Source organism: Balaenoptera ricei, chromosome 2 (genome assembly GCF_028023285.1).
Source record: "Balaenoptera ricei isolate mBalRic1 chromosome 2, mBalRic1.hap2, whole genome shotgun sequence".
NCBI classification, from domain to species: domain Eukaryota; kingdom Metazoa; phylum Chordata; class Mammalia; order Artiodactyla; family Balaenopteridae; genus Balaenoptera; species Balaenoptera ricei.
Window position 1 is genome coordinate 81,500,859 of NC_082640.1, and position 20,148 is coordinate 81,521,006.

The window sequence follows — 20,148 nt, forward strand, 5'->3', positions numbered from 1 at the left end:
TTGAACATGGGAAAAGGCATATTCCTCAGCTTCACTTCATATTTTTTGATACATGGGATGTGTCATTTGCATAAGGGAAAAGCTCTGGCGACATGTCTAACTAAGCTCTCAGTTGCAAAGCATCCAATAATAAAAGCCCAAGATTATCTGTCTGTGCATTTACGCTGAGGCACAAACAGGAACTGATGAATCTGCCCTTTTGACTCAAATTGGGTGGTCTCTACCTCTCTCTAAGCCAACAGGCTCCTTCTTTTGGGTAGTATATTCCCTACTATCCGTGGATGGAAAGCTACATTCTGATACCTGCCACCCAGATGTGTTTGTGTAAAGGGTAGTTAAAATGGAGGAGGCTTCAGTATGTATAAAGCCCTCTGTTGTACTCAGAAAAAGACAGACAAAATTACTGCTAATTACATTGGCTCCCCAAAGCCATTGCTACAACGTCAGAATTTTTATATTTAATAGACAATACTCCTAATTAAATCTTCAACAAAATCTGAACACTTACTCAGAATTCTCAAAAACTATCATGATTTGGATCCTCTCCTCCATTACTAAAGTACTATATATTTAAAATGCTTCCAAAATATCATGACTTATTTCTTCAATAAATGCTTTCTAATATTCTTCTTCCTCCCTGGAAGAACGGTAATTTAATTTGGTCTACTTGTTCATTATCATCTTATTGCCTCATTTATTAAAACCTGCCTCATACGTTTGTTCTAAATCCATTCAAAGACAACGAACTCTCTCTTCACGGGGTAATACACAGGCTATGTGATACCCTAGCACATCACTTGCTATAGTATAGAGTAAGAACTTCAGGGACAATTTTACAAACCTAATTCAATTCTATTTTTAAAACAAATATTTTGTTGCATGATCCATAAACAATACAATCTTTCCTAGGCTTTGTTATTAATACAATTCAATTTACTTACCTCATGTAAACATGTATATTGTAAATGATACGGAGCAACCTTCTCCTCTCCTTTTATTTCCACGTTGATTTTCAATCGAATGGCCCCAGACACAGCTGATTTATCTGTCCGTTTCTCTAATAAAGCAAAAAGTAATTGGTCAGTCATTTTTGACATCATGTTTCTTATACAAGTTCTCGAAAGCTTTAAAAAAGGGCTTATATTGCTAAAAGCCATTTTTCTAGATCAGATTTGATTAACCATAATGATTCTGCTAAATACAATTTAAAATAATGCGCCTGATATGTCGCTGGGATTGGCAAACTGTGATATAAATATTTCAAATAGAAAAACTCAATCAGAAGACCCTACCATTCTGATATAAATTTCTGTGTACTAGATCAGTTTATACAATGAAATTAATTATTTGGGTAATTAAAAGCAAAATAACTAAAAGATAAAATTAATCAGGAAAGTATTTTATCCAAAAGCCCCACTCTTTCTTTCTGTCCTTGAAAAAATGAGTCAAAGCTCTAACAAAAACATTTGTTATTAGGTTTCTTTGTCAGTGATTCATGAAGACCTATAGTCTACAGCCTGTGTTTACTTATGTGTTAGATTCACTCTTTCTTTGAATGGAATCAGTATGTAGCCAATTCAGTCTAATAATGTGTGTGTAAGTGTATGCACGTGTGTCTAATATGAACTGAGTAGTAGCTGTGAGAGAAAGAAAAGCATAGTCACAAAATTCCTAGGGTGTGAATGTAGGTAACAGACCTATGTCTGATACCTAATTCCCCGATGAAACACATAAAGAAACAAGCTGACCCATCTCAAAAACAAAAGATAAAGAGATAGAGTGACACAAAGTCAGTGGTGAAGACTTCTTTAATTGCCCCTCTTTCTAAGCGTAATTGTATTTTTAGCCAAATAAGATACAGTTAAATCACATAGTCTACTTTCTTCTTGTGGAATGTCTGATGACTTTCATCGTTAATATTTAATAGTCATTGTGTTGCGAAGATTCTTCCCTTAGGACTGCCAGGATCTTGAGAGTTTCTCCTATTGGCTGGGAGATCACTGATTCTCAACAAATGCTGAAGTTCTCTGCTGAAGCCAAGAGAAAGTCAAGTCCTGAGACCTTTATGTCACAGACCTTTTCCTGGAATCACAGGGGAACATTTTAACTACCATCATCACAATGGATCCATGGGACACAGGCTCTGCTTAGATGCCTAGGACTCTTGGCCAAGTCCTCCTCTGCATGGTGGAATGAATTCTAAGTAATGAGGAAGGAGGAACATTGTACAGAGAATGAAAATATGGTACTAATGGGGATGGAACCCACTGTGGGAAGTCATACAAAGCTAAGACCTGTTCTCTCTCTTTCTAAAGGTTAAACATCAGCAATGACAGCACAAAAGTATGAATTGAGGCTGAGCAAGCAAAGGTGTCCATGTTATGTTGCATCATGTTTTTCTTTCCATAGACTGAAGGACAGTTTCTGCACAAGAGCTGGATGGCAGATTTTATTAAAAGCACATTCAAATTCTTTTGCAAACTAAATATACCCTTGTACATTTTGTCAAAAGAATAATTTGAGGAATTTCTGTTCCAAATTCTAACTCCCTCAATTCAAGAACATGTTAACTTATTGTAAAAAAAAAAACAAAAAAACAAACTCACGTAGGCAAGCCTCTTTAATTAAAACACAACTTGTGAGTATTGTGCAGAATTAATGCCCTGAAGTTTACCCTTGCCTAACACCTGTTTTCATATATAAAGTTATTTAATAGTATAAACAAGATACAGAAGGATTATCATTATAAGTGAAGCAAAAACTCTATGCCAATAATGGAGAAGCACCAATTTTCTTTAAAGATTTCCTCAAAATAAAATATTTTTTGATAACGAGCTTTTAGTCTAGCTTGAATCATCTGTGTTCAGATAAGTTATATATCTCTCCTTCTTTAAATTATTATGTAATTCAGATGTTCGTTAATTTTGTGGCCTTACCCCTTTACTTTGCCAAATATTACATTACTTGAAGTACGTAGGTTTTTAAAAAGTCAAAAGCACTCTTTAATTTGCTAAGATAAGTTGGTATCCTAAATGGAAACACTTCGTAATCCTGGGAGTATGTAAACCTTTCTTAGATTCACAACCAGACCTTAAAAATTTAATTAAAACATTTCAGATGATATGATAAAGCCAGTTTGGATCATGTCCTTTACAGAAAATGAGGTGATTCATATATTCTTACTATTATTAAGTCAGCACTGAAGATTCTAGCTTATTATTCAATTGTAGTAAAAGTCAAATGAAAACTTATCTTTATTCAATTCTTGGTTCCATAATAAAATTCCATTTTAAAATCATGCCAATTAAACATACTCTCAATATCTTCATCATCAGAATAAGCAGAAGTTCACATGTGTATCTGGCTTTGCCTGCTAAAGCCTACTCTTATATCATCTTTGAAAAATATCCAAAATACACTTTTCCTTTATTGCCAAAATTCATTAAGGGACTAAAAGGAAATAAGTCAGACATTATTAAGTCATAAGTTATTTATTTTCTATACATTTGGCAAAGTTTTTTGAAGCTATACTTTATGAATTAAAAATTCACAATGGGATATTTTTCTCCTAAAAGACACCCAGTTGATTCCTAGAAAGACTTTTCCCTTATCATCTCAAATTTACCAATATCTTTCAATAATACAGAGTTTGAATAATTATCACCTTAATTTCTAATGAAACTAAACTGCCTGAAATCCATGAGAATGTTCAAGAAAAGCACTGGTTATTTTTATCTATATGGGAATATAATACCTTCCACAGATATTCTGGAATTTTATTTAACATTTTTCAAGTAGATATAAAGACAGTCACCTAAATTGTACCAGACATCCATTTCTCCACTCAGGGTTCTCACTTCTACAATTGTTTGTCCCAGAAAATCATCTGACTCCTTTTTGAAATGTTGCTTCACTCTGGATTTAATGTCATCATCTTCATCCCACACTCTGACTTTGATTCGATCTGTGGAGTTATGGCACTCACTGAAAATAGATGTGGATAAGTTAACAACCATTGATAACTTCTCTAAATGGCATCTGATGTTAGCAACTTGTTTTAAATCTATCTAAGCCAGAAAGGCATAGTATATCACATAGTAAATAAGATTTCCCACAGACTATTCCACCCATGGGATGTTGCAGGTATCAGGGATATTGAAAAAGAGTTGTGATAGTTAACTAATGTTAATAAGGGAAAATCCTACCCCATTCCATTCTATTTCCTTTAACTGAACTGGACATAATCAAATATGGATCAGAAATCTTTGGGATATTTTGTCTAAGGTATATTTCCTATTTGCAATAGTTATCTATGACAACATGTCCATGCTCAGAAAATTCTGTACCATAAAGATAACTTAATTGCAATGGGTGTTGAGGAAGTGGACATCACAGAGTCCGACTGATCAGCTAAAAATCCCAGTAAGCATGTAAGATATTGTTAGATCAAATCATCACATATGGATGCCCAGCATCTGTAAACACTCTCCTTCCATTTTGGCTCCATTTCTCCTTATGTTCCTCGTCTTCTCAAGACAAGCTAGACCAAATACATTCTTAGATTCCTTTGTAGTTAAGGTCCAGATACTTGACCTGCATTCAAGCAAGATCTGAACTCAAATTGAGCAAAGCGAGCCAGTGACTGTATCGTGGGGTTTTGCTCTTTCGGCAACAATGGTGGTGGTCTCTTGTACTTTATTGTAGAGTCTCCAGTATTCAGTCCTGAGGGACAAAGAATTTTTTTTTTTTTTATAAATTTATTTATTTATTTTTGGCTGTGTTGGGTCTTCGTTTCTGTGCGAGGGCTTTCTCTAGTTGCGGCGAGCAGGGACCACTCTTCATCGCGGTGCGCGGGCCTCTCACTATCGTGGCCTCTCTTGTTGCGGAGCACAGGCTCCAGATGCGCAGGCTCAGTAGTTGTGGCTCACGGGCCTAGTTGCTCCGCGGCATGTGGGATCTTCCCAGACCAGAGCTCGAACCCGTGTCCCCTGCATTGGCAGGCAGATTCTCAACCACTGCGCCACCAGGGAAGCCCGGGACAAAGTATTGATCAATGGTGGCAATGGTGTTTTCTCCAAAGAAACCCCATGATATAATTGGACATTGTTTCTGCACAGTAGATTTAGAGGTGAGCATTTGGAACTCTCCAAAAATTCCTGAGTGACCTAAGAGTCTATGAAATAAAATTTTTTTCTGTATAAGCTAATTAGAGTAGACTCCGTTGTTTGCAACTAAGAATACTGATCAATGTAATAATTATTAAAGAATGAAGGGAGCTGCAATAATAGGACTTAAAATGTGGAATTGACTCTGTGAAGGAGATGATGAGGGCAAACAGTGAAGATTTAATTACCTCAGGCTCGAAAGCTAATGCATTTTGAAATGCAGTAGCGAAAGAGCTAGTCAAACTGTTGCTTGCTGTGCTTTGGAACTGTGACCACATGCCAACTGAAGCTTTTTTATTAGTGTGAATGGTAGGAATAAAATTCAGAATATTGGCATGTGCGTATTAAATCTTGCCGCTTTCAAAAGTGTACTGTGGTAGAGATGCACTCAAACTAGAGCTAGACAGTCTCTAAGCAGAGATGCAAGGGAGCACAGCTACCTTTACCTACAAGCAGAGGCTCACTGTGCTTGTGTCCTGCAATATAAATTGACTGAGAATATCATAATTTGGAACCTTGGAGGGTTGAGAACAGCCAGCTGCTTCTGTATACAAAATGTATGTATACAAGCAGAGGTTTCTGAGTGCAACTTCAAAAACGTATAAAACTGTTGCCCCAGGGTGTTTCAAACACTTTCCTTTAGGAAGTCTCTAAGTGACAATGAAGGGGAACTTAGTGGCAAAGATCAGATTAATGGTGTTGCACCCTGGCACGCAGTTTTGCAGGGGCTGAGGCGGCAGCCATTAGGTTAAGAGTGAGGAATTGGTCAGAACAAAGGAGTCAGTAGCAACAAGTTACATTTTCCAGGCTGATGTGGTTACTCATAAAATGGTCTTGAAACTCACCTCCTGGAAGCCTGGTAAAATTTCCAGAGCATGGTATTTCCAAATGTGCCTCAGGCTCCCTACAGCTGTATTTAAAGTAATTTCTGGGTCCTTGAACTCACAGCGAAAGGAAATGGACTCCAGGTTGAACCTCTTCCCAGCTAGGAAGACCATTTACCTGGATTTCCTGGGATGGTCCCAATTTATGGTTTTATAGATATGCAATGCCTTTTAATTCTTTTTGGAGCCCTCTTTCTTTTACTTTCATTTTAGTAGGCATTGGCACATTGGTCAAGGAAGGTCTCTCCAGATGTAGAACCAAGGACTTGGAGAAAAAAGATAAAAGAAATTCACCAAGAAACAAGTACCAGGGCCTCCAGATTGGCTAGCCAAGTAACTACTTCTGCTGCTAGCATCAGGAAGTCCTGAGTAACCCACCCAGCAGGACTCTATATTTGCTATGAACCACCGACAGTCATATATTTTCTACATTCCCTCTTACTGAATAAGACTTTTTAAATTGCTATTATCCTATTTTCTTCTCTCTCCACAGTAATACATTGGGAATGTTAGAAGAAGATGACTTGTCTTTAATTTATAGACCTAAGGATCACAAAGAACCAAACCTGGAGCTGATGGAGAGATTACCCAAAGATCCTAGACTTCAAGCTAAATACAGTAACTGGATATAATTTGGGGATTACCTGCCTTGGAAGGCAGAGGATGAATTCATTTTATTTAAAGTACAGAGAAAGATATAAATATTGTGTATAAATATAGAATGCTCAGAGAGGTGGAAGGTGACAGATACAGTAAGTTCATTCACTCAACAACCTTTTAAGCCCTCCTTCCCTTTCCTGCTTTTGTGAAATATCCCAGTCTCCCTTGCAAATAGAGATGACCACTTGACATAGTTCTGCCAATGAGATACAAGCAAAAATCTTCTGGCCCTGTCTATTTTGTTCTCTTCTTTTATTACTCTGGAACATGCATGTAGAACATCCTTCACTAAAGATGATAAAACAGGAAGATAGATTTAGCTTTTTTCTTCAATGGAATAATTGAGTTACCAAACTAGCCCTCAAATGCCTATACCTGGAATTCTTGTTGAATGAAAAAAATAAATCTCTTTTTGACTAAGACACAATCATGGCTTAATGTGAAGCTGAATAAAATTCTAATTGAATCAGTGGGAAAGTAATTAAAAATCTACCAAGTTCATTTTGTTTGATTATATATTAAATGATTTAAAATGTTTAATTTATTAACTCTTACTATTTTTGTACTTGCTGTTTCATTCCTTAACTATTTAACATGTGTTTCACAAACCTTGACTTTTATGAAAATATAAAGGTTTGCAGTTTAGATGGGAAACTGGAGGCTTATGTAGGAAAATTTGACAGAAAGAAATATTTTTACACACAAGGGAAAAGTCTATCACATAAAATAGAGAGAAAAAGCATACTCCCATTAAATCTTACTCCACTAGATCATTCCTCACCTGATTAATTAGCTAACAAAGACTCCTGGTTTAGTTCACCAGCTTGTGATTTGGCCTTTCTATAAGAAGAGCATAAGATATTTTACTGCATGAACTCTTGGTAAATAAAATAAGTATTGTTAAAGCCATTTGCTTTGTAGTTGTTTTTTTTTTTTAACTAAAAAACAATCTGCATCTTAAAGAGTATTTCATGTGTCTAATTTTGTGTTTTTTCATTGTTAAAGAGAGGAATGGTTTGGTTTCCATGGGAATAAGTTATTTTATTCTTTCCTAAATTAAAGCAAAGCATTTCCCCCTTCTGGACTCAGAATTATTGTGTGTGTTTGTGTTCTGTTTTTTCTTTATTTTTGTTTTCAATTCACAGTTACCCTAGCTCTGTACAGCCAATCACTACTTGACCAATTTTCTTTTGGCAGCCATCCAAAAGACTAATTTCCTTATAATTATTTATTCCAAATTTGCAAATGGTCTCACTGCAAACATTTTTAGATTTAGAGTTTCCTGGATATGGCCCAAATACATATCTCCTATAATTAAGGCAAAACAAAAAAAAAAGACAAAAAGCAAATTAAAAAAACAAATAAAAACAAACCCCAAACCCACTTCTTACCCAATTTATCAGAGTTCAACCTATTCTGAGAAGGACTGCTTTACCTAGAGAAATGCCCATTAGTTTCATAAAGCTAATAAAGCCTGATTTCAATGGAACAATGAGCTGTTGCTCAAGCAGTCATCCTCTGATGGGAAGTCATTACAAAACTAGTATATGAGCAAATGACCATTCAAAAATGAGAACTGTACCTATAGTCAAGCTAGTTCTAATGAAGCAACTAAAATACATCTCACACAGCAACTATATCAGAAAAAAAGCCAATAGTAAATGATGTTGCCATTAAAAATCATGTTCTTTAAGAGTTTATAAAATTCTAGCTATATATTTTAAGTATAACAAATGAAATTTCTATAATATTTTAATGCTATTATAACAGATTTTGTTAATAGACACATTAATAAGAGATATTAAATATATGTGTTTTTATATACATATATATCCATATGTGTATGTATATATATATGCATTGAAATAAGCTGTAAGGTTATATGTCAAAATATAGGTGGTAAAATTAGTGAAAAATTTTATTTTATTCTTTATATTTTCCTATTACAATCAACAAAATTGTATTTTAAAATATCTAGTAATTGTAAATAATCTCATTTCAACTCAAGCTGGAAGGCAGGGCATTGATTGAGAAAATCATCAGCCAGAAACCTGCAAGAGCCATCCTTAGGCAAAGCAGCAGCAGCCTTTCAAACAGTGATTGAATTCTCTAGTTACAGCTTAATTCCTTAAACTCTGATCCACCAAATGGAAATATGTGAGACACTTGATGTGCACATTTCCTCTCAGTGATTTATTACGAATTATGTAACCCACTTCCATCACAGTGTAGGTGTCTTGTTATTGAATCAAGAGCCCTAACCCTATTATCTTTTAATTGCATTATAGCAGAGAGACAAACTCTAAGTTCAAAACCCAGTGCCAGTGCACAGCGACTTTTCCCACTGCATTTATCAAGGACAATTTAATTATGGGAATTAGGATGGAAAAAAACCCACTGGTCCTCAATATTTTACTTTTGTTTAAGATTTTCTGAGGGTATTCTATGTAATAATTAGACGTTGTAGATCCATTCTATTAATCAATGGCATGGAAGACAAAAGAATGAGAATAAGAAATAAATTATATTATTAGAGGTACTTTTGTAAAAGAAAAGGAGCTGAAGAGGAATTCATATGCTGACATTTAAGGATTGGTTGAATGAAGTGCTAGTACTGTAATAGGTCAGAGAACCAAAGAACAAAGTATGATCTTATAAGATATACCAATTTTCCTGCCCCACCTTCTAGCCCCACAGTTAGACCATCAATACCTCAAAGTCCTGTATTCTATTTTTATATCTAATGTTTCCTTCCCAGGTACTAATGTTGCAGATAAATTTATTTTAATAGCTGTTTTGAGAATTATTCAATATTAAATATTACAAAATTTAATTATGTTAAAATAATAAAGGTAAGAAACTTGCTTGTTTAGAAAAATACTTTGTCCATTTTGCTGTGCAAAGAGAGAACACTTAGGGAGAGAGATCAGAAAACAGGAAGATCTATATTATATCACTTTTAGGTGGAATCTAAAAAACTGAACTAATACAAACAGAGAGCAAAATAATGGTTACCAGGGGCTGGAAGGTGGGGAAATAGGAGAGATGTTGTTTAGGAGTACAAAATAGTCGATAAATAAGTCCTAGAGATCTAATGCACAATATAGTGAATATAGACAACAATATTATATTAATCACCAAACTTGCTAAGAGACTAGATCTTAATTATTCCCACGACAAAAGAGGTAATGGTAATCATGTGATGTGATAGAGGAACTAGTTAATGCTACAATGGCAATCATACTATAATATACAAATGTAACAAATCAACATATTGTTCCTTAAATTTACACAGTGCTATATGCCAAATATAATTTAAAAAGAAACAACACGTAGAAAACAGGAGAATCAAATTACTCTTTCAAAAAATAGGAGAAATGTATATGCATGCGAGTGTTTGTGTGTGTGTGTGCGTTCAATAGGGATGGTTTCTACTCACCACCTCTTTGGTTCACCACATGTTTTTCCCAACTCAGACCCTTTGTTCATTGTGTTTCTTAGAGCAAGGATGTCTTTTCCCTACTCCTCCACCTAATGAACACTTACCTGTCTTTCAAAACCCAGATAAAATATCACCTCTGTGTGAAACTTCCCTAAGAAAAATTTTTCCAAACCCTACTACCTACAGCAAATAGATATGAAAAAACTGCTTACCAAAAACATAAGAGAAATATCATAGGTCACAGTAATCAACATGGAATCTTCTTTATTGTTGCTCATTAACTATTACAAATGTGCATATTCCAATTAGTGGTTAATTATGCAGCTGAAATCTAACCATTTGCTTTAAGTTGGAAATAAGATCCACTTTGGATATATGTTTGACATTTATTAGACATGTGATTAAAGGTATTATCTTTCCAAATCTGATTTTTCTTTAAGTGGTGACATGCATGTTTTTCTTAAACTAACTTGTCCATAGATAAAGAAGCTGCACAGCAAAAGATAATGTAACTGTAAGAAGCCAAGGACAGTGTATGTTGCCATTGGTCTGTGGTTGTCCTATTCTAGCTCTAATATTCCAAGGTCTATGATTCATAGAATAAGTTATGCCTTTTTCATTTTACTTTCAAGGCCAATGTGTATTAGGCATGATGGAGTAACAGAACAAACTTGGAAAAAGATCTGCCTGATTCAAATTCAAATTTGAGCCACTTACTAGCAATATGACTTTGGGCAAGTTATGCAATTGCACTGAGCCTCCATGCCCAATCTATAAAACTAGAACATCGATAATGATCTTCTAAACGTGATTAAATATATAAAAAAACACAGAACTATGCTGGGCACTTAGTAGGCTTTAATTAGATCTAGCTAACTAATGCAGCTAAGTACATCATTCAAACATATAAATATATTTTGCCTTTAACAGGCATGGACAAGTTACTGCAAATATATAAAACAGGGACATTTTTAAGTAGCCTAATTATCAGAACACTGAAAATTAAATAATTGACATATATTGATATAATAAAATTTTATTCAACTATTAAAAACACTGTTTTAGGTGAAGATTTATTTCAGGGGTCTCTATTCTGTTCCATTGATCTATATATGTCTGTCTTTATTATAGTACCACACTGTTTCTGTTACTGTAGATTTGTATTATTTTTCCCCATAACAAACTTTTAAGTGTACAGTACAGTATTGTTGGATACAGGTACATGGTTTATAGCAGATCCCAGAACTTCTCTTGCTTAATTAAGACTCCGTGCCTACTATTTACAATAGCCAGGACATGGAAGCAACCTACGTGTCCATCAACAGATGAATGGATAAAGAAGATGTGGCACATGTATACAATGGAATATAACTCAGCCATAAAAAGGAACGAAATTGAGTTATTTGTAGTGAGGTGGATGGACCTAGGGTCTGTCGTACAGAATGAAGTAAGTCATAAAGAGAAAATTAAATACCGTATGCTAACACATATATATGGAATCTAAAAAAAAAAAAAAATGGTTCTGAAGAACCTAGGGGCAGGACAGTAATAAAGACAAAGACATAGACATAGAGAATGGACTTGAGGACAGGGGGAGGGGGAAGGGTAAGCTGAGACGAAGTGAGAAAGTGGCATTGACATATATACACTACCAAATGTCAAATAAATAGCTAGAGGGAAGCTGCCGCATAGCACAGGGAGATCAGCTCAGTGTTCTGTGACCACCTAGAGGGGTGGGATAGGGAGGGTGGGAGGGAGACACAAGAGAGAGGGGATATAGGGATATATACATACATATAGCTGATTCACTATGTTATGCAGCAGCAACTGACACAATAATGTAAAGCAAGTATACTCCAATAAAGATGTTAAAAAAAAAAAGAAAACTCTGTGCCTATTGATTAGTAACTCCCCATTTCTCCCTCTCTCCAGCCCACAGAAACCACCATTCTAGTCTTTAATTCTGTGACTATGATGATTTTAGATACCTCATATAAGTGGAATAATGCAGTATTTGTCTTTCTGTAACTGGCTTAGCATAACATCCTCAAGGTTCATCCCTACTGTCACATATTGCAGAATTTCCTTCTTTTGTAAGGATGAATAATACCCCATTGCATGTATATAACACATTTTCTTTATTCATTCACCTGTCACTGGACATTTAGGTTGTTTCCACATCTTGGCTGTTGTGAATAATGCTGGGCTTGGAAGTGCTAATATCTCTTTGAGATTCTGATCTCAATTCTTTGGAATATATACCCAGAACTGAGATTGCTGGATCAATGGTAGTTCTATTTTCAAACGTTTGAGTAAACTCCATACTGGTTCCCATAGCAGATGTACCATTTTGCATGCCCACCAATAGTGTACAAAGGTTCACAAAATGGGAAAAGACAGATAGGAACTGGGACCACAGAGGAAGGTCCCATCCAACAGAAGCTTGAATCATGAAGGAAACCCACACATCACTGGTGATGCTGTCCAAGTCAGAGAGAGAAGGAAAAAAAAATACTCAGGCTTCTCCTATCCTCCCACCTTTGATCTTATTGCAGTGCTTCCTCATGGCCAAACCTAGTGGGCAGGGAAGTCTAGGAAAGGTAGCCTTTAGAGTTCAGTTCCCTGAGATAAAGAACACAACAAAGACATTTCAGGGAATAAATGGTATAGCAAACAGGTAAATGACCAGCACATATGCTAAACTCATGTAGAAAATGCCATAAAGAAACACGTAATACTATACACTTGGTTTGAAGTGTTTGTTTCTCTCTCTTACTCCTTTTAGCATTGCCGTGCCTTTCCCTAAGAGGTCTTAACATTTGCATCTTCATAGATAAAACCCTTTAATGCTGAAAGCATTTTTCTAGAGTGTATCATTTAACTTCCTTATTTCAGGAAAGGAAACTGATAAAAAGAGAATAATAAACATTTTTGCACTAGGTAACACAATGAGTGATTTGGAAAGAAAATTATGAGTATAAAAATGCTTTGAAAAAATAATAGTACTTTATAAATATAAACCATTTTATTATCATTAATGTTATATAGTCACTCTGTATAAGCATATGGATGCTTTAAAACTTTTTAAAAATACTGTTTTTCAGAAAGATGGAGCATCTCTCTTCCAATTTCCACTGCAATAAGCACAATTCACATTATCACATATTTGTATTCAGTGCCCTACTTTACTCAATGAATGTTATTGTCAATATTTTAACGGAAAGATATTGCTTAGTGTTAGTTTTTACCTTTAAAAGGTTTGATACTTGATCTATATAATTGTGTTTAATTTTAATTGAATTTTTATAAATGCAGGATTATACTCTACATACCATTTAGCATCTTCACTTTTTAAATTTAATATATCATGTCCATCCTGACATATACACATATACATCATTCTTTCTAATGATTATATGATATATTCCATTATATGGATGTTTCCTAATTGAATTCATCCCCTATAGATAGTAGATGGGTATTTAGGTGGTTTCCAATATCTTACTGTACTGCCATACAGAATGCTTTGTATGTATATCTTTATGAACTTATAAAAATATTCTAGTCTGACAAATCATTAAAAGTGGATTTTTTAGGTTGGAAGTCATGTCAGTTACATACACATCTGTATACAGATAGATACACACACACACACACACACAATTACTAAAATATCTTGCAGAAAGCATATATGTGCTTACACTACACCTGTTTCTCTATATTTTCATTAGTACTGAGTACTAATTACTTTTCAATCTTTGCTAATCAGAAAGCTGAAATATGCCTTCTCCTATTATATTGACTTTTAGGGAGTCCATCTGTTATACATTAAATTAAATATGAAAAAAAATGAAATATGTATGTACAACATTTGTGCAAAATTTTCCTCTTTCCCACACCAGTCCAAGTGAAAAGGAGAAAAAAAAAAAAAAAGAATGAAAAGTGCCCTCCCCCACCATATATCAAAGAGACCTCTAAAGAGCTTATGATTATTTCTTGCCAGAGAAAAAGGGTTAAAATAAATAGCCAGAATCTGTACCTGGCAAGAGAACAGAATCAGTCAGCATGCTTTTTTATAGGCACTTAAGTGGCCTTTCTCTGAGAGGTTCCCCTTCACTCTTTGCTAGAAAAGAACAGCTGCTATTCTCCTGAGAAACTCTGAAGCAATGATGGGAGTGTCAGTGGCAAGCTGCAGTTACATCAGTTGCCTGACCAGACCTTATCTGAACACCACACTTGAATCAGAAGCAGCGATGATAAAGGTAAATACTATTAACTAACACACCTCTCATTCCAAACATCAGCAACACAGCAACAGTGCACAGGCTAGTGGAAAACTTCTGCACTAATCACCAAGGAATTGCTAAAAAAGAGAAGGAACATTAGGAAATCCTACCATCCAATTAACTTTTCCACTTAAATCTAAGCTCAACCAATTATCAGGAATGGAGCAGTTATGCCTAAGAATTCATAAATAGTAATGTTGGGTATACTTCAGACCTCTCTGGACTCTTTTGCTAGATGTTATGGAAAATACAAAGAGATAGAATTCAAAAAGAAAAAAAAAAACAAGTTGCCACACAAACACACAAAAAACCACTTGACAGCACCTGTGTTATTTTGGCAATGGTGCTCATCAACAGTAGCTACCCTTCATCATTAAAATGTAAACTCAAGTGTCTTGAAAATTAGAGTTCGATCTACATAATTATGAACATTTAGCCAAAAATTTAGATGAAAAATACATCTATTTGAATGTTTTCAAACTTCCAAAAGAACACAACTTGATCAACTATAAACATAGCTTAAGTTAAAAAGGTACAAAAAACACTATCCTCCAGATGATATAAAGGTATGACTGATTATTCAGATAGAATTCATTTCAACAGAAGATATTACTTTAGGTTAAACCATATGAAATTGCCATTTTTGTAGGTCAAAAGAGTTGACCATCAGCAATTTCATATGGATTAGCCTAGGAATGACTAGTTCCATATAACAAAATCTTGTTTGTGTCCTAGTTGAACGTCCACTTTGTACTTGGCAAGTACAAGAAATTTTATGAAATTAAAAAACTAGTGCGTTCACAAAACCTAGTCTGATCATTAGTCAAGATACTGAAGAAATTAGTGGTGGTGGTGTGACAGGGAAAATAAAGAAAAGTACCAAATAACAAAGAGAGTCAAGATTTCCTAAATTGGATGTATTTGAGAATGGTACTGATCCTAGGGGGGCCACTTAAATACTACTGTGAAACATTTTTCAAGAAACTCAGTCACTCCTCAGGGGACTTCCTCATCCCTCCCCCACCAGACAATGGATTAATTTTGTCTATTCAAGGAAATCTCAAGATCTTAAGCCCATGTGAGAATATTATCCTGACCTTAAAGTAGGCAGCAGTCAAAACTTCTGGCTATTAAAGAATTTCTTGAGGTTCTAGAAAGATAAGATCCATATTCATCAGGGACAGTAGATAAATAAAGAGGATAAGATTTTACATAATAGGAGAAAAGATGTAGGGTGCCAGCATTTTAAAAAGGGCACAGTAGAAGCCAGGCAAGACTGTCAGAGGTCTAAGGTCAAGGACAGACGGCCATAGATGGTAAGGAAAGCTAGCCAGGTGTGTAGATAGCATTCACAGAAGAGCTACTCTTGAGTTGCACTGATCCTCTTTCCATAAATGTAAAATCTTCTAGGGAGACTGACTCTTTCTGCTTGCCCACTGGCTATTACCTGTACTAAAGCATGCCTCATTCTAGAGTAGTGCACAGCCTCTGAAATCTCCTGGAAAGGCAGTGCATAAAAGTATCAGCGACTTAACTTTCCCTACCATTCCCCAGAAATTTACCATTTCTCCACAACTTTACTCCTGTATTACGAAATAGTCTGGGTTCTAATCACTTAGTTTCATTTCAACCTTTGTGACTAAATATACAACTGAAAAATAAACTTAGACTAGTCATTTCAATTACTTGTAGGAACAAAGCAAGGTATAAACAATAGCTTAAAATCAAACATTTAATTAAGCATGCTTTAAATCATGTTAAATACAGCCCTTATATTATCAGTGTTGAAAAAACAGTGTCTCCTTCTTTGAAGGAATTTTCCCAATACATGAACTTAATTATTTGGCAATGGTAAAGTTTCATAAAGTAATATACCTATGATGTCAGAAAAGGTCTTAGATATCATCTTCAGATAAAAACACATGTTAAATGTCCCCTCAGAATTAGTGGTAGTTTTCCATCCTGTGCTTTCATAATTTTATCCATAGTTCTGTGAGGACAGATCGAAAAAGGATGACAAAAATCTAGTCTTAGTAAAAGCTCAAGAAGTTATTCTACTGCTTATTTCAGTGCTTTAAGTCAAAATGCATTGTGTCCCCTTTATTGTCCCTTCAATTCCAACTCTAATCAAAAGCATCATCAAAAGTAACATATCATGAAGACTAAAGGCATTGGTAAGGTTTCATCAGGCAGGAAAACATATACTGGTGATGCTAGTAAAAAAGTAAATGCTTGATCGTTGCAACGTCATGCCGGCCTCTGCTCCCGCAGGCTCGCCCTGCATTCTGTACTCCTCCCTCCCCACAGCCTGAGTGAGCCAGAGACCCCGAATCAGTTGCTACTTTACCCTGTCCTGTCTGGGCGGGGAACAGACGCCCTCAGGCGACCTACACGCAGAGGCAGGGCCAAATACAAAGCTGAACCCCAGGAGCTGGGCGAACGAAGAAGAGAAAGGGAAATTTCTCCATGCAGCCTCAGGAGCAGCGGATTAAATCTCCACAGTCAACTTGATGTACCCTGCATCTGTGGAATACCTGAATAGACAATGAAACATCCCAAAAGAGAGGCGGTGGACTTTGGGAGCAACTGTAGACTTGGAGTTCGCTTTCTGCATCTAATTTGTTTCTGGTTTTATGTTTATCTTAGTTTAGTGTTTAGAGCTTATTATCACTGGTAGACTTCTTTATTGATTTGGTTGCACTCTTCTTTTTTTATATATATATATATATTTTTCCTTTTTCTCTTTTTGTGAGTGTGTATGTGTATGCTTCTTTGTGTGATTATGTCTGTATAGCTTTGCTTTTGCCATTTGTCCTAGGGTTATTTCTGTCCTTTTTTTTTTTTTTTTAGTATAGTTTTTAGCTCTTGTTATCATTGGTGGATTTGTTTTTTGGTTTGGTTGCTCTCTTTCTTTCTTTTTTTAATTAATTTTTAATTTTTTAATTTTCAATAATTTTTAAAATTTTAATAACTTTATTTTTCTCTTTCTTTTCTTTATTTCTTTCCTTCCTTCCTTCCTTCCTTTCTCTCTCTCTCTTTCTTTCTTTCTCACCCTTTTCTTCTGAGCCGTGTGGCTGACAGGGTCTTGGTGCTCCAGCCAGGTGTCAGGCCTGAGACCCTGAGGTGGGAGAGCCAAGTTCAGGACATTGGTCCACCACAGACCTCCCAGCACCACGTAATATCAAATGGAGAAAGCTTTCCCAGAGACCTCCATCTCAACGTTAAGACCCAGCTCCACTCAACGACCAGCAATCTACAGTGCTGGACACCCTATGTCAAACAACTAGCAAGACAGGAACACAACCCCACCTGTTAGCAGAGAGGCAGCATAAAATCATGATAAGTTCACAGACACCCCAAAACAGACCACCGGACGTGGTCCTGCCCACCAGAAAGACAAGATCCAGACTCATCCACCAGAACACAGGCACCAGTCCCCTCCACCAGGAGGCCTACACAACCCAATGAACCAACCTTACCCACTGGGAGAAGACACGAAAAACAACAGGAACAACGAACCTGCAGCCTGCGAAAAGGAGACCCCAAACACAGTAAGTTAAGCAAAATGAGAAGACGGAGAAACACACAGCAGATAAAGGAGCAAGGTAAAAACCCACCAGAGCAAACAAATGAAGAGGAAATAGGCAGCCTACCTGAAAAAGAATTCACAGTAATGATAGTAAAGATGTTCCAAAATCTTGGAAATACAATGGAGAAAATGCAAGAAACGTTTAACAAGGAGCTAGAAGACCGAAAGAGCAAACAAACAATGATGGACTCAAAAAAATGAAATTAAAAATTCTCTAGAAGAAATCAATATCAGAATAACTGAGGCAGAAGAATGGATAAGAAACCTGGAAGAGAAAATAGTGGAAATAACTACTGTAGAGCAGAATAAAGAAAAAAGAATGAAAAGAATTGAGGACAGTCTCAGAGACCTCTGGGACAACATTAAATGCACCAACATTCTAATTATTGGGGTCCCAGAAGAAGAAGAGATAAAGAAAGGGACTGAGAAAATATTTGAAGAGATTATAGTTGACAACTTCCCTTATATGGGAAAGGAAGTAGTCAATCAAGTCCAGGAAGTACAGAGAGCCCCATGCAGGATAAAACCAAGGACAAACATGCCAAGACACATATTAATCAAACTATCAAAAATTATATACAAAGAAAAAATATTAAAAGCAGCAAGGGAAAAACAACAAATAACATACAAGGGAATCCCCATAAAGTTAACAGCTGATCTTTCAGCAGAAACTCTGCAAGCAAGAAGGGAGTGGCAGGACATATTTAAAGTGATGAAAGGGAAAAACCTACAATCAAGATTACTCTACTCAGCAAGGATCTCATTCAGATTCGATGGAGAAATCAAAAGCTTTACAGACAAGCAAAAGCTAAGAGAATTCAGCACCACCAAACCAGCTCTACAACAAATGCTAAAGGAACTTCTCTAGACAGGAAACACAAGAGAAGGAAAAGACTTACAATAACAAACCCAAAACAATTAAGAAAATGGTAATAGGAACACACATATTGATAACTACCTTAACAGTAAGTGGATTAAATGCTCCAACCCAAAAACACAGACTAGCTGAATGGAAACAAAAACAAGACCCATATATATGTTGTCTACAAGAGACCCACTTCAGACCTAGAGACACATACAGACTGAAAATTAGGTGATGGAAAAAGATATTCCATGCAAATGGAAATCAAAAGAAAGCTGGGGTAGCAATTCTCATATCAGACAAAATAGACTTTAAAATAAAGACTATTACAAGAGACAAAGAAGGACCTATGTAATGATCAAGGGATCAATCCAAGAAGAAGTTATAACAATTGTAAATATTTATGCACCCAACATAGGAGCACCTCAATACAAAAGGCAAATGCTAACAGCCATAAAAGGGGAAATTGACAGTAACACAATCTTAGTAGGGGATTTTAACACCCCACTTTCACCAATGGACAGATCATCCAAAATGAAAATAAATAAGGAAACACAAGCTTTAAATGTTGCATTAAACAAGATGGACTTAATTGATATTTATAGGGCATTCCAACCAAAAACAACAGATATACTTTCTTCTCAAGTGCTCATGGAACATTCTCCAGGATAGATCATATCTTGGGTCACAAATCAAGTCCTGGTAAATTTAAGAAAAGTGAAATTCTATCACGTATCTTTTCCAATCACAACACTATGAGACTAGATAGCAATTACAGGAAAAAAATCTGTGAAAAATACAAACACATGGAGGCTAAACAATACGCTAGTAAATAACCAAGAGATCACTGAAGAAATCAAAGAGGAAACCAAAAAACACCTACAAACAAATGACAATGAAAACACGACGATCCAAAACCTATGGGATGCAGCAAAAGCAGTTCTAAAAGGGAAGTTTATAGTAATACAATCCTACCTCAAGGAACAAGAAACATCTCAAAGAAACAACCTAACCTTATACCTAAAGCAATTAGAGAAAGAAGAACAAAAAACCCCAAAGTTAGGAGAATGAAAAAAATCATAAACATCTGATCAGAAATAAATGAAAAAGAAATGAAGGAAACGATAGCAAAGATCAACAAAACTAAAAGCTTGTTCTTTGAGACTATAAACAAACTTGATAAACCATTAGCCAGACTCATCAAGAAAAAAAGGGAGAAGACTCAAAGTAATAGAATTGAAATGAAGAAGTCACAACTGA

At 35.6% G+C, this 20,148-nt stretch overlaps 1 protein-coding gene across 2 annotated transcripts in view; it reads right to left on the bottom strand.

Annotated features, from left to right (window-relative positions):
- Positions 1 to 20,148, bottom strand: part of UNC13C (unc-13 homolog C) — a 596,809-nt gene that overhangs the window by 327,536 nt on the left and 249,125 nt on the right. For both annotated transcript variants that reach the window (XM_059915534.1, XM_059915533.1), the window contains 2 exons: positions 3,815 to 3,984; positions 942 to 1,057 (listed from right to left, as the gene is read on the bottom strand). In XM_059915534.1, coding sequence (XP_059771517.1) covers positions 942 to 1,057; positions 3,815 to 3,984 — 286 coding nt within the window. The remainder of the gene's footprint in view (positions 1 to 941; positions 1,058 to 3,814; positions 3,985 to 20,148) is intronic.